At 43.5% G+C, this 23,749-nt stretch overlaps 1 protein-coding gene across 1 annotated transcript in view; it reads left to right on the top strand.

Annotated features, from left to right (window-relative positions):
- Window positions 1-18,172, top strand: part of LOC135276814 (pregnancy-specific beta-1-glycoprotein 7-like) — a 40,543-nt gene extending 22,371 nt beyond the window's left edge. Inside the window, exons 6-7 of the mRNA XM_064382123.1 lie at window positions 16,340-16,399; window positions 18,024-18,172. Of these exons, the coding sequence (XP_064238193.1) occupies window positions 16,340-16,399; window positions 18,024-18,172 (209 nt within the window). The remainder of the gene's footprint in view (window positions 1-16,339; window positions 16,400-18,023) is intronic.
- Window positions 18,173-23,749: the final 5,577 nt, after the last annotated feature.

Here is a 23,749-nt window from a genome sequence, read left to right as displayed (position 1 = left end):
AAAGCCACAGTGAGATACCATATCACACTTACAAATGTGGCTATCATTTTTTCAAAATGTTAAGTAACAAGTGGAAGCCTTATGTAGAATTTAAAATGCTCAGCATCGCTGATGGGATCATAAAAAGGAATGGCCGCTATGAGAAATAGTTGTACTGGCCCTCAAGAAGCTAATCATAGAATTCTCATAGGAACCAACATACATTCCCAGGTATATACACAAAGAATTGAATCCAGGGACTCAAACAGGTACTCAAATGGGGATGCTGACTGCAGCATTATTCACAATAGATAAAATATGGAAACAACTTAAGTGTCCTTCAACACATGAATAAAAACAAAAACATTGTGATACATACAACAGAATGCTAATCAGCCATAAAGAGGAATGAAGCTCTGACACCTGCTGGAACATGCGTGAACTTCAGAAACATTATGTTCAGTGAAGTATGCCAGAAACAAAGTGACATGGATGTGTATGATTGTATTCCTATGAAACATCGAGGATAAACAAATTCAGAGAGAGAGTAGACCAGAGATCATCAAGGTCTAGGGTAGAACGAATAGGGAGCATTTACTTAAAAGACAGAATTTCTGCTAGGAGTGATTAGAATTTTCTACAAAAAAAATAGTGGTGATGGTTATTTACATGGTGAATGTAATTAATTCCATTTGCACATTTGAAAGTGGTTAAAATGGCGCATTATGTAAAATATGTGTACATTCATTGATATATTTATAAATATGTATTAAACGTATCAAAATATATTTACAGCTTACATATATAAATGTGTAAGTGTGTATATATACACTCTCCCACAATTTTTTGAATAGCCTTTGATGAAAAAACGCTACTATGTAAAACAAACTCACCGTGATCAGATAGCCCTCCTATACTTATATGCACTTTCTTCATGGCCTCATCCACAGAGAGATTCAAGGATTTAGGAACACAAGACGGCACAGCCAACTGCAGATGCACAATATAAATGTATTCGCAAAGGGACTGAGAGTTAAGTTGGGGGCACAGATCTCAGCACTGTCAGGATACACACTCTCCCCAGGGATTCTAACTTTATCTGACCCAGACAATGATCCAGATCTTGTTGTGGCATTGAGGAAGGAGAGGTCAGGAAGCCTGTCCTCTGGATACTCTGTGTGAGCACATGAGCAACCCCCATTAGGTATCCACACACAGCTCTGACCATCAGGCATTGCGAGGAGGACTCTAGTAGCAGCTCAGGGATCACACCAGAGAAGCAGCTACAGACAGAAACAGAGAGTTGAAGGAGTTGGTTCCTAACACAGAGCAGGGTTCCAGAGTGGGTCCAGCCCACTCTTAAGTGCCCAGCCCCACCCACTCCCGCTGTGATTTAGGAACCCCTGAGAAACAGCTTTTTCCAACAGCGGCCTCCTTGGTCACACATCAAGGTTTCTCACTGTCAAGCTGTCCAGAGAGAGAGAGTAGCACCTTGGACAGCACTCATCCTAGCTTCACTCTTCCTCCCTCCCAGGGCTCAGGGCTTAGGGCTCAGGGCTCAGAAGAAACGGCAGATGCCAGAGAGGGGAGACATGGTGAATGGGATAGTGACCTAGGGGCAGCTGCCTGGAATGGGAGGAGATGGGGCCACAGGAAGAAGGTGACACATTAAGGAAAACCCAGGAATGGGCAGGAGAGGAGAGAAGGACACAGGCTCTCTGGGGCTGCGGCCTGGGGTAAAACCATGTGAAGCCATCTCACCAGAAAAGACCAGTCCCCATGATCAGGAAGGGAAGCAGCTCCCACCTCCCCTGCTCAGGACTGAATGTGTCTCCCCAGAATTGGTGGAACCCTCATCCTTCATGTGATGAAATTTGAAGGGGAGCCTTTGGAGGTAAGTATAGTAAGACTAGGTCTTTAAAATGTGGGCTTCATGATGGAATCCATGCCCTTTTAAAAAGAGAAAGACACAAGGAAATGGCCTTTCTCTCTTCCTCTGTCTTTCCAACCCTTCCCAAACTCCAACATGTGCAGATACAGCAAGAAAGCAGGTATCTGCAAGGGGGCCTCACCAGGACTGAATCAGCTGGAACCTTGACCTTAAACTTCCCAGCCTTCAGAACTCTGAGAAATAGATTTCTATTATTAAATCACCCAGGCTACAGTGTTTGCTACAGCAGCTCAAGCCCAGGAATACATCATCTGACCCACTGTTTTAAATGAAACTCTTCAGTTTCTCCATCAAATCAGCTGGTAGCTCCTGTCCCCAGCAGAAACAGGGGTCCCAAGATAAAAGCTCTGCTGGAGACTTCAAGACTGTGGGACGTGACCAACTCAATATACCTCTGGAGGCTATATGAGCAAACAGCAAACTGTCCTCATGAAAGCAGCAAGCTGCATCTGCCACCAGAAGGAATGTTGAGGGCAGTCACGTCCCAGGTCCTGTGCTCCTTGAGGTTATCTGTGCTCCTTGAGGTTATTATCTACCTGAACATCTGGGACCTGTTGAACAAGCAAAGTGGTCCCTGTGATAAATCAAGTAGCTGAGAGACAATCACCCCCTCCTCCTTCTTCACTTTACTTAATAAATATGAAGGGATGTAAAAGCTCAGGGCCTTTGTTCACTAGAGGCAAAGAGTACCCTGACCCCTTCTTTCAAACAGAACCTTTCATCTTTGTCTTCAATTCCAAATTTGGACCCTTCATTCATGAGATAACTACAGCAAGTGGTGCCCGAACAGGGACCTGAATGAAGGTCTGTTGGAGCAGAGGTAGTGAGGGTAGTGAAAGTCATCAGATGGAAAAGGAACCCTGGGAATTTTATATTGCCTTCAGCGGATATAAAAGTTTCTGAATCAGGGTAACATGGGGCAGAATTTGTCTATTGAGGAGCAACAGTATATGCAGTTGCTTAAAGTTTTACTTAAACAATCTGGTGCTCAGGTCAGTTTTCACACACTAACTAAGCTTCTACAGGAAGTCATTACACACTACACATGACCCACGGTTTCCGCAAACAGGCACGCTCGGTGTGGAAAATTGGGACCGGGTAGGAGAAGATTTGAAACGGGCTCATCAGAAAGGTCTTAAAGTAGATCCCTCTGTTTTCTCTGTTTGGAGTTTGGTCCTCACTGTCCTTCTGCCATTATCTCCTTCTCATGCAATTGGACAGCAGGAGTCAGGCTCTGACTCTCAAAAATTGAAAGAGCCTCTGCCTCACCAACAGTGCCCATTGAAAGTCACAAACAGGAGAGAGGCAGAGAGCGGGTCTGTGCCACATCCTTTAGTAGCAGAAACAGAGACTCCAATACAAAAAGTTCTGGGCGCTGCAGCTATAGCTGGGGAGCCCTCAGGACCTTGCGCGTTTCCTATCACCAGAAGGCCCGATCCAAACAATCCACAAGGACTACTTCATGAACACACTTCAGTAGAATTTAAGCTATTAGAAGAATTAAAAACTCACATGGTTAATAATGGAGTACGGAGCCCATTTATTTTAGGATTGTTAGATTCTATATTCGGTGCTATATGCCTCCCACCTTTGATATAAAGCATTTATCTCATACTTGCTTGTCTGCTAGTGCATATTTGACATGGAATCTAAATTGGCAAGAAATGGGTGCACACCAGACTAGACAGAATTGTGTCCTGGACACGGAAACATTACAGAGGATATGCTATTGGGCAGTGGTCCTTATTCAGATTTGGTGCAGCAATTGGCACTCCCAGACGCTGCTTACCATCAGTGTGCCTTAGCTGCCAAACGTGCCTGGGACAACATCCCTGAGGAAGGGGTCTCAGTGCAATCTTTCCTACATGTTGTGCAAGCATGGCAGGAACCTATGCAATGTTGTCACACGACTACAGGAGGCAGTGGGGCACCAGATTCCTCATACCACTGCTGCAGAAATGCTTACACTGTCTTTACCCTTTGAAAATGCAAATGCAGATTGTAAACGTGCATTGGCACAGGTAAAATGCACACAAAACTTGGCAGTTTCTCAAAGCCTGCCAGGATGTAAGAACTGAGTCCCATGGTTCTATGGTGTTGGCTCAAGTCATGGCTAGTGTAGTAGTAAAGAAATCTAAAAAGGCCAAGGATTAAGCCCTAAACTGGGAAAATGTTACAACTGTGAAAAAACCGGGCATTTTAAAAAGGAACATCATCTAAATTGCTATTTCTCCTAATGCTATTCCTCCCCACCCCCTGCAAACCACCAAAGCACGTGTATACCTATGTAAAAAACCTGCATGTTCTGCACATGTACCACAGAACTTAAAGTATAATTTAAAAAAATAAAATTTATTGGGAGGCCGAGGCAGGTGGATCACGGGTTCAAGAGATTGAGACCATCCTGGTCAACATGGTGAAACCCCGTCTCTACTAAAAATACAAAAAATTAGCTGGGCATGGTGGCACGTGCCTGTAATCCCAGCTACTCAGGAGACTGAGGCAGGAGAATTGCCTGAACCCAGGAGGCAGAGGTTGCAGTGAGCCAAGATTGCTCCATTGCGCTCCAGCCTGGGTAACAAGAGCAAAACTACGTCTCAAAAAAATAATAATAATAAAAATAAATAAATAAATATAATTTAAAAATTTTTTTGAAAAAGAAAAAAAGGAATGTCATCAGACTAATGGGCAAAAGGAATCTTGTAACTTGATACCCTCAACCCCTAACTGAAAAAAACGCCAGGAATTTGCCCTTGCTGCAATGAAGGAAACCACTGGGCTAATCAACACTGCTGAAAATTTCAGAGAACGGCACTCTCCTGTTGGGAAATGAGACTGGGGCCTGGATCCGGGCCCCTCAAACAATGACAGCACTCCCCATCCAGACCACAACCCCACTTCAGGGGTGGTTCCCTGGGGGAACACTGATTCCCTCTTCCCAGGAACATCTGGAAGTGCAGGATGAGATCTCCCAGTCAGAGAATGAGCCACATTAGTTGGAGGAGACAAACCCACCAAAATTCCAACCAGCATTTGGGGACCTTTGCCAACAGGATATATGGGATTACTCTTGGGTAAAAGCCGTCTTAACTTACAAGGCATTAGTGTTGTCCCCCAGGTTGTTGACTCTGACTATGAAGGAGAAATTCATGTAATTGCAATGTCACAGGATCCTGGGTTTCTGAACCGGGGAATATATTGCTCAGCTGCTGCTTATTCCCTGCAAGTCACACCCTTCTCCAAGAAAGGAGAGACAAGAAAATCAAAGATTTGGGAGTACAACTACACGGGAAGTTTACCTCTCCCAACCCATAGCTTCTAATCAGCCCACCTGTGTAGTGCAAATTAAAGGAAAGAAGTTCTATGGGCTTATGGACACAGGAGCGGATGTATCAGTAATATCTAAAAACAACTGGCCCCCACCTTGGCCCTTGAAATTAACCTCTACATCCTTAGTGGGAATCAGAACAGCTCAAAGTGTTCAGCAGAGTACTGAAATTGTACCCTGCCTTGGTCCAGATGGGCAATCATGTGCTTTTCAAACTTATGTTGCAAATACAGCTGTTAATTTATGGGGCTGAGACTGACTTACAGCATGGGATATGAGGCTTACAAATGAGAAAATTGATAACCCAGGATTTAAAATGTTGAAAAAGAGTTATCAGAGTGGAAAAGGCTTAGCAAAGTCCCTGCAGGGAAGCCCTGATCCAGTATCTGGAACTGGCCAAACAAATAGAAAAGGGCTGGGCTTTCAGGATTTCTAATGGGGGTCATTGATTCTTCTCCTCCAGGAAAAACCGACTCAGCTTCATCAGCTAGTAAGAGAACAATTTAATGCAGGACATCTAGAAGAGTCAGTTAGCCCTTCGAATTCACCAGTATTTGTGATTCTGAAAAAAATCAGGAAAAATGGCGACTGCTACATGACTTAAGACCTCTCAATGCACAGAAGAACCCAATGGGTGCATTGCAGCAAGGTTTACCATCCCCAACGCCCATTCCAAGAGATTGGCCTCCCGTGGTCGTACATCTCAAAGGTGGTTGTATTACTACACCATCACATGAGAAGGACAAGCCTCAATTTGCATTCTCTGTGTCTCCTATTAATCAAAGAGAGCCTGTCTCTCACTATCAGTGGAAAGTTTTACCCCAGGGCATGCTCAACAGTCCTACGTTATGCCAGCATTTTGTAAGAAAAGCATTGAAGGAGCCTCGGAGCATGTTTCCCACCGGCTACATCATTCATTACATGGATGATATTCTTTTGGCCGCTCCGACAAATCAAGTACTACACCAGCTATTTAGAGAAATAAAACAAGGCTTGACTAAATGGAACCTCAAAATAGCTCCTGAAAAGGTGCAAACAATCTCCCCATATCAGTACTTAAAAACTACTGTTACTGAAGGAGTGTTTGGCCTCAAAATGTAGGTCTTCACAGAGACAGATCACAAAATCTGAATGATATCCAGCAATTACTGGGGGATATTAATTGGCTGCCACCGATACTAGGTATTGCTACTTATCAACTCAAACACCTCTATCAAACACTCCAAGGAGATTCTTCATTAGATTCTGCATGACAACTTACTCAGGAGGCAGAAGCCGAGTTGCAGCTTCTAAAACAAATGCTTCAGGAATGACACGTCTCCCGACTCCACCCACAAAAGCCTCTGCCTTGGTTTATTCTTCCCACTCCCCATTCTCCTACAGGACTTTTAGGACAGTTCACAGACAAAACTATAAGGGGAATAGAATGGCTTTGTCTATCCAATCAGACAGCAAAATCTTTGCAAGTTTATCTTTTTTTTTCTTTTCTTTTCTTTTTCTGAGACAGAGTCTCACTCTGTTGCCCAGGCTGGAGTGCAGTGGCAGAATCTCGGCTCACTGCAATCTCTGATTTCAGGTTCAAGCGTTTCTCCTGCCTCAGTACCTGAGTAGCTGGGACTACAGGTGTGTACCACCACACCCAGTTAATTTTTGTATTTTTTGGTAGAAACAGGGCTTCACCCTATTGGACAGGCTGGGCTACGAACTCCTGACCTCAGGTGATCTACCCATCTCGGCCTCCCAAAGTGCTGGGATTATAAGCATGAGCCACTGTGCCTGGCCTATCTTTCTTTAATCACATAACTTAAAACAATGGGCAGACACAGATCAAAAATGCTTACAGGTATGACCCTGATACGGTTATTGTTCCCTTGGATTCCCAACAGCAGGCTGTGGCCTGGGAAACATCGACTACATGGCAAATCACTCTTGCGGATTTTGTAGGAGATAGAGGTAACCATCATCCCTCAGATAAGATTTTGCAATTTTACGAAGTCTACCCTTTCATCCTCCCTGTGATCACTCATCACAAGCCTATTCCAGGTAGACAGACTTATTTTACTAGCAGCTCTTCTAAAGGCTGGGCAGGTATTTATGGACCTAAACATACTCAATCAAGACCCCTGGAGTTTCAGCCCAATGTTGAGAATTACTGGTAATTATTCAGGTTCTGCAGCTCACCGCTTTATCCCCCATCAATATTTTCTGTGATTTGGCCTATGTTGTAACTGTAGCCAGTCATAGTGAGACTGCCACTATTAAAAGCACCCTAAAGCCAGAACTGCTTAACTTACTCCTAAGACTTCAACAAGTTATTCGCTCTCGTGCTGCTCCTTTTCATATTTCTCATATCTGATCACACACATAACTTCCTGGGCCATCATCTCTAGGCAAGGAGAAAGCAGACAAGCGAATTAGTTCTGTATTTCAGCAGGCCCAAGCTTCCCATGCATTACTACATCAAAACACCTCTGCCCTCACTGCATGTTTCATCTATCTCACAATCAGGCTCGAGGCATTGTGCAAGCCTGTCCCACTTGCAAACATATCCCTGGTGTTACACCCAAGGAAGGATGTAACCCATGAGGCTTAGCTCCAGATGAAATTTGGCAGAGGGATGTTGCACATGTAGCAGCCTTTGGGAAGCTCAGCTATGTTCATGTAACTGCAGATACCTACTCTCGCATGTTACATGCCACATGTCAAGCAGGAGAAACAGCTGGTCATGTCCGATGACACTGCCTGTCATCGTTTGCCCACATGGGGGTCCCTAAACAATTCAAAACTGACAATGAACCTGCTTATGGCAGTCATGCTTTTCAAAACTTCATACAATTGTGGGCAATCAAACACAAAACAGGAATTGCATACAATCCCCAACAACAAGGGATTATTGAGCAGGCACATCAAACACTACAATGAATGTTGAAAAAACAAAAAGGGGGATAGGAGACCAATTACCACCTTAAACAAAATTACACATAGCCTTGTTTGCTTTAAATTTTTTGACTCCAGCAGAAAGACAGTGGCAAATGTTAGGGGAAAAGAGGCAAGTTTATCAAGAAGTGTTATGGAAATGCCCGGAAGAAGGACGATGGAAAGGCCCGGTGGATTTGCTGATGTGGGGATGAGGGTATGCTTGTGTTTTTACAGAAGATGGGCAAACGGTGTGGGTGCCGTCCACGTGTGTGCGACCATGGAACAGGAGACTGGAGGGATCATGGTGGCCAACCACGGGCGCAGTCCCTCCAGCACGAGCCATCTGAATGTGAAAACTGAATGAAGGCCAACCAGAGTCACAATGATAACCAAACCCTTAACGGGGACAGATCAAGAAAACCATGCAGGAAGCTGAGAAATTGCTGGAACAAAAGCCCCTGACTCCATGTTCCTGGCAGTGCTAGCTGTAGTGCTCTGTGCAGTATGTTTTCCCTGTGTGGAGGTGAAAACATATTGGGTATATGTTCCCAACCCCCCAGGAGTGGGACCGGTACTCTGGAGTGATATTTCTCCTAAAATATCCATGATCAGGGAGCAGGGGCTCCAGGACTGCTGACTCCCCGAGACACAGAACAATTAAACTCCCAGAACAATAGCATCGATTACACTGCCCCTTTAGAAGGATTCCCTTTGTGTATCACCATGGATACATCACTCAACCATAGCTGTCGTGCAGTCCAATCTCAGGCATGGTTAAGTCACCAGGGGAAAACTTTGTATCTATTAGGCCTCAGCTCTATTTATATTACTGGTGTGTTTACTAATTGCTCCCAGTCCCATCGCCCAAATCGTATTGATTATGTGACATGGACTCCCTTTGAAAATTTTCACCCCCATCCTTGGACCCAGTGTCTTGACCCCCTGGCCAGACAATCCACGTTAATAGGAGACATTACTGACTGGGGTCCTTGTGGCCATTTAGATGGGAAAGATGTAAATCAAACCTCTTGGCATAAACGTTGTTGGCACTGGACCTTCAGCACCTCTTCTTTACACCAAACTGGGATTCATCGCAATCTGCCACACAACTTGCTTCGCATGCCACCGGCTTCAGCCCACCGTTACCTCAGTGGCATTATCTAGGGAAGAGGGGCCTAGTTCAGGAGTCGATTCGGAAAACAGCACTCCCATGTATCAATGGTAGCATTTGGGTTGGAACACTATCCAATAACAGTAATTCTGTTCAACACAGTTTCAATATCACCTTTTGTTAGAAACATTACCACTCAATTTATGGTGTTTTCAATCCTTAGGTTTTTCTAGCAGCTAAGAAGGGTCAACTCCAGGTAATCATCACCCAACTGACCTGTGTCTCTTGTCAACTGTATCATTGCCTTAATCATAGTACTAGACAAACACACAACATATCCACCCTAATAATTTCAAGTCGTATTCCTGGATTATGGATTCCTGTCAATTTGTCTGAACCATGGGCTGCTACCCCTGCTTTACCTTTTGTGAAACTTCCTCCCCAGCTCACTCAGCATGCTCGTAGAGCCTTACACATGATAATTTTTGCTCTCGTCTCCCTGGCCACAGTAATAACTTCTGTCATAGTGTCCTCAGTAGCACTACAAAGTTCAATTCAAAGAGTCCGACATGTAGAAAATTGGACACGTACAGCCGACCAAGCATGGATGCTCCAGAAAAAATATTAATGCCAAATTACAAACAGAAGCAGCAATGCTGAAGACGACTGTTTTGCGGCCTGGAGAACAACTACAAAGTTTGCAATCGCTGCAGCAATTGTGCTGTCGTTTTAACCATACTCACATTTGTGTAAACAGTTTGGAATACAATCAAGGTGAATATCCGTGGAACCTCGTAAAGGCTCATAACAAGAAGCTCTTACTCCAATGTTACTTTCGATTTCAGTGATTTACAAAACAAAATTCTTGACTTGAATAAGCAAACTCCTTCTTTAGAATCCTGGACAGAATTCTAGCAGGGCTTGGAGAGCCTTAACCCTGGGACTTATCTTAAACATAATCTCAATGTTTCTTTTATCATTATAGGAATAATGCTATTATGTCTCTGTTTCCTGTTCGTAGTCTACAGGATCAGGTGGATATCTTAAACATAATCTCAATGTTTCTTTTATCATTATAGGAATAATGCTATTATGTCTCTGTTTCCTGTTCGTAGTCTACAGGATCAGGTGGACCACTAACCAGTAACTGAAAGCTGCCCAGCCTAGAATTACCTTTATTCAATTAACACAAAGAATGAAAGGGGGAGATGCTGGAGACCCCAAGAATGTGGGACGTGACCAACTCAATACACCTCTGGAGGCTACATGAGTAAACAGCAACCTGTCCTGACGAAAGCAGGATGTCGGGAAATTGACAAACTGCATCTGCCACCAGAAGGAATGTTGAGGGCAGTCACGTCCCAGGTCCCGTGCTCCTTGAGGTCATCTGTACTCTTGAAGGTCATCTACCTGAACATCTGGGACCTGTTGAACAAGCAAAGCGGTCCATGTGATAAATCAAGTAGCTGAGTGACAATCACCCCCTCCTCCCTATTCACTTTACTTAATAAATACCAAAGTTCACACCTGTAATCCCAGCACTTCAGGAGGCCAAGGCATGTGGATCACAAGGTCAAGAGTTTGAGACCAGCCTGGCCAACAAGTGAAACCCTGTCTCTACTAAAAATACAAAAAAAAAAAAAACAACTGGGCATGGTGGTGGGTGCCTGTAATCCCAGCTACTTGGGAGGCTGAGGCAGGAGAATTGCTTGAATCCGGGAGGCGGAGGTTGCAGTGAGCCGAGATCGCGCCACTGCACTCCAGCCTGGGCCACCGTGCAAGACTCCATCTCAAAAAATAGTAATAAAATAAAGTAAAAATGAAGGGCTGTAAAAGCTCAGGGCCTTTGTTCACTAGAAGCAAAGAGCCCCCTGACCCCTTCTTTCAAACAGAACCTTTGTCTTTGTCTTCAATTCCACGTTTGTCCTCCTTCATTCATGAGATAACTACAGCAGAGCTCCATTGGGTGAACCTGCAGAGGTCCCATGGGGCCGCCTCATTGTGAGGTCCTTCCTCACTCCGCCTCCCCCCCACCACAGTTTGAGCCATGTATTTTTCATCTACACATTCAAAGAAATAAGTAGTCCTCTGAAATAATCATTTATCGTAACCACTGTTAGTGTCCTCCAAAGCCATAGCTCTTATCACTGACCCAGCAGCCATCACACATACATGGTCAAGTATCTTCACAGTACAAACTAATCTCGGATGTTCCCCAAAAGCCGAAGAAGTCAGGTAACACAATAAAAAAGAGAGAAGAGTTTTAGATCTGACAGGAATCCATTCACTTAAAATTCTTGGGGTTCCATGATTAAAAACTGTGGTTCCTCCCAAATAGGGGTGTCTGTGGCATCTTTTCTGTTTATCTAAAGAAGTTCCAGGCTTTTAGAAATTCTTTATGTCCCCTCATGTGTCACCAAGGGGAGCAAGAGGAAGGAGGAACAGAAAGAAATAAACAAAAAGAGATTTCTAAAAAACAGGAGAGAGACTAAGCACATAATTCTGAAAGATTTCAGTCTTCTGAAAAAAACTTTTAAAGATGCAAAAGAGAAAAGCAGAAACTTTTTGAATACCTGTTCAAGTGCTTTCTGAATATATAAAGAATATAAATACATATGTCACATATTTAAAATGAATATATTCTACATTCATATATATTTAATATATAATAAAGATATGACTTGAATGTAAGTTCTTAATTAAGCTGACTTTTCATCATAGATCTCTTTTTAAACATTTTTCTCTTAGGAACCAAACATATCTGACACACAGAACCGAAGTATGTTAGCAGCGAATCTGCACAAGTCTGCAGCAACCTCAATTCTCGCCTCTTCAGAAGAAAGAATTTGACTAAGAGACGTTAGGCAGAAGAAGAGATTGAGGCAAGTTTTAGAGCAGGAGTGAAAGTTTATTAAAAAGCTGCAGAGAAAGAATTAAAGTACACTTAAAAGAGGGCCAAGCACGTGACAAGAGATCAAGTGTGTGATTCCATCTCCGACTTAGGATTTTGTAAGTTGGCATAATTCTGGGGTCTGAATCTCTTATTCCCTTCTTCCTCCCTTGGAGTGGGCTGTTGGCATGCACAGTGGCCTGCCGACACTTGGGGGTGGGGAGCAGGTGCAGTGTGTTCACCAGAGTCACACACATGTTCACTTGATGCCTTTTTCCCTTTCAGTCGAATGCTCCTGAAAGGTTATACACCAGTAAAACTCTACCATTTTGTCTCTTAATGCACGTGCTTGAGCTCAGTCACGCAACTTCTGAGAATTTGTCAGGAAGCTGCTCATCACCTATTTATCACCTATTTCTGGTGTTTCTTATCTGCTGGGAGACTGCCTTTCTCTGGCACTGACTGTGACCAATTATTATTTTAGAGAGACAAATAACAACCACCTTACTGTCACCTGGTGTCACTTGACATTCCTGGTGTATGGGGTGGGAAGCTCCCTCCTGCCCTGCTTAAGTCTCATGACACCTGATGTTCACCTGACATTCCTGGTGTATGAGGTGGGAAGCCCTCTCCTGCCCTGCTTAAGTCTCATGAGCTACCTACTGCAACACGTTCACACTTCTTATTAGCAGAGTTTAGCTGGGACAAACAGCTGAAATTTATGGATTTTAAACTTTTTTCTTTACCAGAATTATCCTCTAAACTTAAACTAATAAGCCTTAACCAAGATTATGGCTTATCCAAGGATGTATGAGACATCTCGAAAGAGGTACATGAATACTACAAAAACTCAAGAATCAAACAAATATTAGAACAAAAGGGCTGTTTCCCTGACCCAAAAATTAAAATCAGGCCACAGCAGTGAAAGCAAAGCACAGAATTTTAACTATTTAACCACAAGGTAAGAGTAGCTTTTACTCGTATGCCCTCAGAGAATCTAAAGCAGGAAGTTTGAGCTTACAAAGGAAGTTAACTTTGTTTTAGGTCAGATTTTGACTCTGTAATTTAGTCAAGAAAAATTTTAAAGCTAGCTCTGCCACTATAATGTATCTTTCTTTGAAATTTCATCCTCCCATCAACATTTGAAATAACAGATCTCTAAAATATATATATATTATTAACTTAGAAGTCCAATTTAATGGATCTAACTTCTGGCCATGGACAATTAGAATTTCCAGTGGTGTATTGATTCTAAGTGACTCAATGCAACAGCCTCTTCAGTGAACATGCAGTCCCAAAGATCCTCTCCTCCCCGGTCCCAGTGAAATAAAATATTGACTCCCAGGAATAGGCTAGGAAAGCAAAAGACTCTTTTTGCCACAGTCCTATCCAGGCAACAACAGTTGGGATGACCAAAGCCCCTTATGGATGGAACTTATTATGACAAAACCTCCCGGGAGCTCGATCCATTTGGAACAAACAAAACAAAACATCTTGAGTTCCCAGGGACTCGAAGGCTGGTCATTTTATGTGACTCAAACAAACAAACTCCACCGTATGATGCAGACTAAAGAGAGTGCTCTCACTTGTCGCAAATCAGGCCTTCAAAGACATAAGATGAGAGGAAAATTTATCCAGTATGCTCCTTTATTAACAACATAGGAGGAAAAAAAGAGAAAAATTATTTCTGGAAGTGAAAATTTAAATATGAATATTCATATCCCCAAATTACTAAAAGTACACCAGGGTCACTAAACCAGGAATACTCAAGCACGAAACTTCTCCCATTAGTCAAAATTTTGTGGAGAAAACAGTGATTTTTAGCATTCAACTGAAAAGACTGCACAGAGAGAAGCCAGGAGTCTTGAATGGAATAAATTCTTACCCTTTTGCTGGCTGATTATTTTCCGGCATACCAGCATGCCCACAGACCAGTTATGGTGCTACATCAGGTTTTAGTGGCAAGACAGGTTATGGGAGAGAGAACGGAAGTTTCACTAGCCAAGCTGGTCTTGTAAAGATAAAACCTGGCATGTAGAAGCCCACAGAGAAAATCAATCCTAAGTAATTATTTTGTACCTTTAAAGTATTAGATTCAGGTAATTGTTTCCAGTTGATTCTGCCCTAATCAGATCCAGATTAGGGAACACCTGCCTGCATAAATAGTCTCTATGATGTAAATTTTTTCCACAAACGGCAGCTTTGCAGGACCCCTTCCACTCATTGGCTTTCTGACAGCTGTCTCAAAATGTGTCAAATGAATATATTTTGTGTTAAAATATTTTTATTTCCTTGAATTTGCAGGTGTTTCTAGAGGTGGAATTTGATGTACTGCAGTTACAGGGATTTCAGCCAATTTAGAGTCCTGACTGACTATAATCTAGAGCTCCTGTTGGATTTGACCAAGTTGAAAGGTGTCATGGGCCAGACACGGTGGCTCATGCCTGTAATCCCAGCACTTTGGGAGGCCGAGGCGGGTGGATCACAAGGTCAAGAGATCGAGACCATCCTGGTCAACATGGTGAAACCCTGTGTCTACTAAAAATACAAAAAAAAATTAGCTGGGCATGATGACACGTGCCTGTAATCCCCGATACTCAAGAGGCTGAGGCAGGAGAATTGCCTGAACCCAGGAGGTGGTGGTTGCGGTGAGCCGAGATCGCTCCATTGCACTCCAGCCTGTGTAACAAGAGCGAAACTCCATCTCAAAGAAAAAAAAAAAAACAATGGTGTCAGGACACCAAAGGAAGAACAATGAAAACCAAAACCACACATAGCCGTTATACTAACTACACACTGCTGAACACTCTAAGCCTAATGAGAGGTTAGAGCCAAGTAGCAGTAAACTTTCACCTGCAGCTACCAAATTCTGAAACAAAACCCCACACCAGCTCCTTACCCGAGACCAAGCTGAAGGCCGCTCTTGACTGTCACAGGAGCAGAAATCTCACTTTTTTGTAGAAAGAGAGCAAAGCTCCTTCAGTAAAGGAGGTCCATGGCAAAACAAAACTCAGATATCAAACAACTGGGGCGAGCAGGGCCCTCCAGAAAGGCACACAATCAGTTAAAGCTCTATAGTTGGTACCGAGCACCAGCAGGAGAATCTCTGCAGGTCAAAAGGCCAAGCCCCACTCAGAGGGCCCCTATTTTGTTCCCCAAAATGTAAAACCACATGAGCGACTGAGGTCAGTGTCTGAGTCCATGGAGGTTTATGGAGCTTGAGAGTGCATTCTGGCAAAACATGAGTCATCAAATATCTCCATGACTTGTCTTTGAAGAGGTTTTCAGGAGGCCTGATACGTAAACATCCTCTTAGAGGGGATACAGCAGATAGAAAGAGACAAGTAGGAGAAAAAATGACTGGTCTCATCCTGTCGTTCTTTTGTACTTGGAAAATAAAGCATTATCAGTGTGAGACCTAATGGGATTTCACGTTAGGAGCTAGTCCTGGATTGCACACTGAAGGTTACAATTGACGTGACCTTGTTTTATGGGAGGATGTACATCTCAAAAAGCTTTGAGTTCAGCAAAAAACATTTTGTGAGGGCAGTCATCCAGAGATGCCTGATGCTTTTTTGCCTTTCTGTGGGGTTCTGACAAATGTACAATGCATTCACACAACGTCGCAAAGTAACAGTTGTTAATCTGGGGAGAGGAGGTGGCCCTGCATCAGTCTACAGGCTGGACTATCTCTTTGGTGTAAAGAGTTTGACAATCCTGAGATTTTTATGTTCTTTTACATAATTATGAACGTAGTACTTCCTTGGAGCTGTCTGACTGAGATAAATGTGCGAAAGACATCACAGCTGTCTACACTTTACAATTTCCTTGCCCTTCCTTTCTTCCTCTGTTGGGTTACACTCCTCTGTTTGTAAATCACTTACTCAGTTGTCTTCCCAGAAAAGCAAATCACACCTGAATTCTTTAAAGCACTCAGTTTCATTCCAGGTCATTTTTGTGATTAGCAGGTACAAATATTTAATGAGGGCTCATAGAAAATTTTGATAAGAGTCTTCACACCACCCACAACACCTTTCAGGACCACTCATCTATAAAAATGAAGAGGAAAGACCCTGCTACATGCTGGGGAACTTGATGTTTGCAGCTCAAACAATGAGAGAGCCCCTGCCCTCTCCCAGGCTCCCTTTCCTGGGCCTTTAGCAGCCATGTCCTGCATGGTCCCTGAGCAGCTGCCCCTCTGCTGCACCAGCCATGACCAAGGTGGGACAGTCAACTAAGCAAAGGACAGAGGACACCCAAGGTGGTCAGAGGGAACACACACGGGCCTAAGCCCGAGCTCAGCTGCCAGGCCCCAGAGAACAAGACGGTGGCTGAGAGGGTCCCTGGAAGCTTGGGACCCACAGCCCCCACTGACCAATCAGCACAGGCCTCCCTTTCCAGAAGACATGGGAGATTTGCCCTGCACACCTCAAGGAAAAGCAATTTTATCTAGGACACCCAGGTAACTGAATGTCCATCCTTGGAAGCTTTTCCAAGCTTGACACAATGAGAGAGAGGGAGGATCCTTCTCATCAGCCAGCACTCAGCACGGTCAAAGCATGTCAGCATGTATCCCTGTGACAGGGTCTTGGTGCAGTCCAGACTGCTCTGAAGTGGGGAGCCAGATGGGGACAGGAGAGGGTAGGGTGTTCGATTTTACTCTTTGACTGGGAGGTCAAATTGTCTGAGATCCCCTATGTACAGGCTTTCCTTGCCCTGTGAGACAACCTAGACCTTTGCAAGCATTGCACAATTGACTCAGCCCTTTTTTTTTTAGATGGAGTCTTGCTCTCTCACCAGGTTAGAGTGCGGTGGTGTTATCTCGGCTCCCTGCAACCTCCACCACCCAGGTTCAAGAGATTCTCCTGCCTCAGCCTCCCAAGTAGCTGGGACTACAGGTGCACACCAGTGCATCCAGGTAATTTTTGTATTTTTAGTAGAGATGGAGTTTCACCGTATTGGCCAGGCTGGTCTCAAACTCCTGACCTCAGGTGATCTGCCTGCCTCAGCCTCCCAAAGTGCTGGGATTATAGGCATTAGCCAATGTGTCTGGCCTGACTCAGCCCTCTTAACGATCATATCAGGCTGGTCTTTAAAGAGCAGTGCCCCTAGGTCAGAAGACCAAGTTTTTGAGAAGCTGTTGGAGGCGGCTTCTGTGTGCCCCAGTTCTTCTAGTTTCCTTTATTCAGGGCCCCCTCCAACGGTGCCATCAGTTCCACCATCTCCAAAACTCCCAACTGCCCCAACTTCAACTTTACCCCTACAAGAAATGCCAGATGGAAGGGGCAACACTAGGGTACATATTCCCATCTCATTATAGCACCTTATGCAAATAAAAGGAGACTCGGGTTGATTTTTCGATGATGCCGATAGGTATATAGATGCCTTCCGAAATTTAACACAAGTGTTTGATCTCACATGAAGGGCAGTTATGCCGCTTCTAAGCCAAACCCTCATTGTAGCTGAAAAGCAGGCAGCTCTGCAAGCAGCAGAATAGTTTGGAGATGAACTATGTCTCCTATAGTAGACCAGAATAAAACGGAGATAGGGAACGTAAGGAAATAACACGACAACCATTCTCAATATAGAGAGAGGCTGTACCTCCTAATAGTTCTGAGTGAAATCCCTGTGACCCTGTAGATAAACAGAAAATGCTTTACATGTGCATTTTAACAGGCTTGCAAAGAACCAGAACCAAACCTCTTAACTACCCTAAATGTCCTTGTTAAACCAGAAACTAAATGAAAAACTCCCTGCCTTTTTGGAAAGGCTGAGAGAAGCTTTAATAAAACACACCTCCTCGTCCCTGATTTAATAAAACACACCTCCTTGTCCCCTGATTCAGCTGAGGGGCAGCTCATCCTGAAGTACGAGTTTATTACACAGGCATCTCCTGATATTAGAAGGAAGATACAGAAACAGGCTATAGGACCAGACAGCACCTTGGAGAATCTCCTGAAGGTGGCCGCCATGGTCTTTCACAAGAGGGACTGAGAGGGGACCCAGGAGAAAGAAAGCACAAGAGAATGACTGAGGCTCTAGTGGTTGTTTTGCAAGCCTTAAGAGTCCAGGTCCCTGAGGAGCATCCACTAGTTGTTGCTGGTGTGGCAAGCCAGGGCACTTTAAGAAGAATTGCCCAGGCAACAAGAAAACACCACCTGGACCCTGTCCAGCCTGTGGTGGAGACCACTGGAGACAGAACTGCCCCTGGAGACCAAGGTCACTGGGTCTAGAACTGGTCTCACAGATGATCCAGCAGGACTGATGGGTCCCAGGGCTCAAACCCCCAACTCCAGTGGCTCAGGCTGCCATCACTGCTCAGGAGCCTCAGGTGATTTTGAAAACTGGAGGGAAGAAGGTGGACATCCTCCTGGATACTGAAGCCAGTCTGTTCTCTTCTCCAATCCAGGCCCTCATTCTTCCCATAGAACAACTGTGGTGTATCTCAGGAAAGACTCTAACCTGATATTTTTCTCAATTAGTTGTAGTTGGGAGACTTATTATTTACACATGCCTGTTTAAATCATGCCTGAAAGTCCCACTTTTTTATTAGGTAGAGACTTTTTTTTTTTCTCTTGAGCCAGAGTCTCGTTCTATCACCCAGCCTAAGTATAGTGGGGCCATCTCAGCTCACTGCAACCTCTGCCTCCCAGGTTCAAGCAATTCTCTGCCTAAGTGGGATTACAGGCACCCACCACCACACCCAACTAATTTTTGTATTTTTAGTAGAGACGGGGTTTCACCATCTGGGCCAGGCTGGTCTTCAACTCCTGACCTCATAATCCACCTGCCCCGGCCTCCCAAAGTGCTAGGATTACAGGCATGAGCAACCACACCAGGAAGGTAGAGACATTTTAGCCCATATGGAGACCAGGATCCTCATGGCCCCAGGAAAAACTGTTTGTCTTCCCTTAATAGAAGCAAATATTAATCCATAAGTGTGGACAACTCCAAGAAGAATAGGTCAAGCTAAGGCTGCTAGGCCACTTCAGATCCACCTTAAAAATCCCAGTTTTTTAGCCATTATTCTGCCTAAAACAGGTAACTGTAATAAATGTCACACAAATCAAAAACTTGCTTTGCCTTTCTTCTGAGTCTCACTTTTTTGTCTGCGAACAAACTTTGATGTGAAACACACTGGCTGTACCATGAAGTGGCTTGATAACCCTGAATCACTCATTTGACCTCCCTCAGCCTCTTTTCTTACCTACAGCACAAAAGTGACTCTTACTGCCTCAGAAAATGACAGCGAATGAGTAAATTTAAATGTTTAAGCTATGAGTCACAGAGCCTGGTACCTAATGAGCACTTGGTAAACATTCCTTTCAGTTCTTTCTTTTCACCATTCCATTTCTCTCATCCTCACCCATCTTCTTCTTTGACTCACTTCTCTTCAGTATTTTACTCACTCTAGCCCGAAATGTAGTAAAGAAGCCACACTACTCAGTCTCTCATGGCTCTGCGGGAATGTTCTTCCAGCAATGACGCAGTCTGCTATCCACTCAAGGCAGTGGCTATTATTTATATGAAGACGTCTATTTAAAACAAGAAGTTCCTTATATATTCACACAAGATTTATACATGCTTCCTCTTATTTACACATACCAGTCCCAGTTCTTCCCTGTTAATTCAGACATGTTATTCCTTATTTCACACTTCTTTAGTCTTTATCTTAACACCTCATAAATTACAATAATACAGAGACATGAATAATGGCCTGGACCACAAGAGCGGATTTCTCTAGAAAGATGAATTCTTTTCCTTGGCGAGATGAACAGTATGTTCAAAGCAGCTCTGAAGTGCATTTCTAGGCATGGCTTACATCAAAGTGATCTGACTCTAGGACACATTCTTGGGCTCTCAGGAGACAGTAACTGTGACAGAAGTCACACCCACTCTGGATAGTCCAGCTGTTGGCTGAACGTATTTTCACAGAATATTGTGCATGAGTTACTCCTCCCCAGTCCTTTTACTTCTAGAAGCTAAGGTTCCCCCTTAACCATCTTCATCTGCAGCTGGCCTTCCAGGACTCTGGCTAGAAAATTCCTCCCATTTTGGGGGCCCAGGGTGGCACCTTTGTCTATTCCCATAATTATAATAGCTTACGCTGAGTCATCACTCACTGTGCACCAGACACTATATTAATAGTTACAGTTCTCAGTAAAAGTCCTGAGTGTCAGCATCCTGATTTTCACAAATTAAAAAAACACTGAGACAGATGAGTTACGTGCCCAGTATAACCCAACTCCATAATTAAACCTCATTCACCACTTCATCTGGAAATAGGACACCCTAAGATTTCTGAGGTCTCCTGAATAACATCCGCCTTCCAGAGTTTTGCCTCCTTTACTTTTAGAATTTCACAAATCCTACCTTTCACGAATTTCTACTTTTAGAATTCTTTAAACCATGTCTTTCTTGTCTCAACACAAAGAAATAAATGGCCTTTGAAGTAATAATCATTCCTTGTAACTACCGTTAGTCACCTCCAAAACCAGAGCTCATGCCCCTGACCCAGGAGCCAACACAGACACAAGATCAAGTATTTTTACAGTAGAAAGTAATGTCTGATGCCCCCAAAAGCCAAAGAGGTCAGGTAACACAAGAGCAAAGAGAGCAGAGTTTTACCCTGAGGGGAATTTATTCACTTACCACGCTCTGGGGTTTAAAAACAAAAACTGGTTCCTCCCATATGGCGGCAGCTGTGTTATCATTTCTGCTTTCTTAAAGGGGACCCAGGCTGTTAGAAATATTCTAGGTCCCTTCATGGGGCATCAACAGTAGCAAAAGAAAAAAGGGGCAAAGAAATAAACAGAAAAAGAATTCTTAAGAAAGAAAAATAAGTGACACTAAGCACACGATTTTAATAGATTTCAGTCAACTGAAAAGAAGATCTTTTAAAGATATGAAAGAAAAGCAGAAAGGACTTGAACATATATATTCAGATTTTCTGAATACATAGATAATAGGAATATATAGTCTGCATATATATTTAATATTAATGTGTATTCTACCTGAATATATATATTTTACATGAAATAAATACATGGCTTGAATATGGTTTTTCATTAAGCTGACATTTCATCATAGAGCTCTTTTAAAAAACGTTTCTCTTGGCCACCATACTTATCTGGAAATGGCACCAAAGTATGTTAGCAGCAGATTTGGACAAATCTGCAGGAACCTCAATTTTTGCCTCTTTAGAAGAAAGAGTTTCACTAAGAGTCATGAGGCAGAAGAGACTGAGGCAAGTTTTAGAGCAGGAGTGAAGGTTTATTAAAAAGCTTTAGAGCAAGAGTTAAAAAAAAAATAGTACACTTAAAAGAGGAGCAAGCAGGTGACGATAGATCAAGAGCGTGGTTTGACTTTACTTACGCTATTGTATGCTGGCGTAATTCTGGGGTGTGCATCTCTTCTCCGATTTTTCCCTTGGAGTGAGGCGTCGGCACGCACAGTGGCCCACCAGCCCTCGAGAGGGGAGCAGGTGTCCTGTGTTTACTGGAATTGTACGCATGCTCACTTGAGGTTTCCTGCCCTCACCATTTAGCCTCTTCATTTACGTGCCTGAGCCCACGCTCCCAGCTTCTGTGAATTTATCAGCAAACTGCTAATTACCTGTTTCAGGTGTTTTCTATCTATCGAAAGACTGCCTTTACCTGGCACTGGCTGTGACCAATTATTACTGTTGAGAGGCAGTTAACAACCACCTCACCATCACTTGATAGTCAGCTGACATTCCTAGTGTATGGGGTGGAAAGCTGCTTCCTGCCCTGCTCATGTCTGATGAGCTACCTACTATAACACTTTCAGACTTCTTATGATCAGATTTTAGCTAGGACACACTGCCGATATTACAGGATTTTGAATTTTTTTTACCAGAAATAACCTCCCAACTGAAATTAATAAGCCTTCACCTACATTATGACTCAGCCAAGGATGTGTGAGGCATCTTCAAAAAGGTGAACGAGTACCTCAACAACTCAAAATCACACAAATATCAAAACCAAAGATTCAGTTAAATTTCCCAGATTCAGATAAGGGAAGACCTGCCTGCATTAATAAAGAGTCTCTATGATGTAAATTTCCCTACAAAAGGCAGCTTTGCAGTGTCACTCTTGTTTGCTGACCCTCTGGCAGCCATTTAAACATTTTTCAAAGAAACATGTTTTGGGTTAAACTGGCAGGTGTTTCTAGAGGTGGAATTTGATGTTCAGCAGTTGCAGGTGTTTTAGCCACTGTAGAGGCCTGATTCACCATCATTTAGAGCTCCTGTTGGATGTGACCAAGTTGGAAGGTGTTCGGGGCACTAGACAGGCCAAAGAGTTGGTCAAATCCAGAGGAACAGTGATGAAAACCAAAAACACAAACAGCCATTGCACAATTTACATACTTTTGAATACTCGAAGCATAAGGAGAGGTTAGAGTCAAGAAGCAATAAATCTTCACCTGTAACTACCAAGTTCTAAAACAAAACCCCAAACCAGCTCGTTACCTGAGAGGGGACCAAGATGAAGTCTGCTCTCCACTGTCACAGGAACAGGAAACTCTCCTTCTTGTAGGAAGTGAGGAAAACTCCGTAAGTAGAGGAGTTCTGTGGTAAAACAAAACTCAGATCTCAAACAAACAAGTGAGGAGAGCAGGGACCTTGAGAGTTAGTAGAACCCAATCCTCAGAAAGTCACACAGTCAGTCAGAGCTAAAGCCCTATTGTTGGCACTGAGCGTGAACAGGAGAATCGCTGCATGTCAAATGGGCTGAACTGCATTCAGAGGATCCCTTCATGGTTGCCATATTGTTAACCAAAGTGAGTGACTGAGGCAAGTGTCTGCATCTGTTGATGTTTTATTGAACCAGAGCTTTGATACAAGAAGTAAAAAAATATATATTTAGGCAGATAGTGAGGGCAACAGGGTCTTTGGCAGAGCTTCCCTTCTAACAAAAAGCAGCCCCAGAAATTATTTTTTTTCTAACAAAGAGCAGCCTGAAAAATCAAACTTCAAACATAAATAAGGAAGCTAGAAGCTTGCACAGGGGAATGGCAGCAGCTGTGCCAATAGAAAAGGGCTCCCTGGAGGCCAGGTGTGTCCAACATGGTCTTTATTTTCCATTTTTGTTACCATGTGTACTGTGACAGAGAAATGGGCAATATGGCCCAGCTCAGGTAGGAAAGCCACCTGCATAATACAGGATCAGAATGGTTACTACCAGAAATTTCTGCCCTATGCAAATGACACAACTTATCTAACCAGTCTTTTATGCCCTTTGCAAATCAGACACCATCCCCTCAGCAGCTCATCTATAAAACCCCTGCACCTTCTCCATGCATCATATTAGCGTCCCGTAAGATTTCAATCTCTCTGATTACTGGGAATGTTAATTTTGAGCACTGGGCTCATAAAATGACCATCTTCCTTGGAAGCATTCTTAAACAACCAGTGCCTGGGCCACACCGTGCACCAATCGAATCAGACACTCTCGGGGGAAGGCACAGGCATTCATAGGTTTTATGCCCTACAGATGACTCTAACCAGTATCCAAGGTTGGAAACACACAGCTTAGACAGTGAAGATTA

This window comes from Aotus nancymaae, unplaced genomic scaffold (assembly GCF_030222135.1).
Source record: "Aotus nancymaae isolate 86718 unplaced genomic scaffold, 86718_ANA_hifiasm-v0.15.2.pri h1tg000028l, whole genome shotgun sequence".
Taxonomy (NCBI): Eukaryota; Metazoa; Chordata; class Mammalia; order Primates; family Aotidae; genus Aotus; species Aotus nancymaae.
Note: the sequence above shows the minus strand (reverse complement) of the source record. Positions and strands in the feature narration are given on the sequence as shown.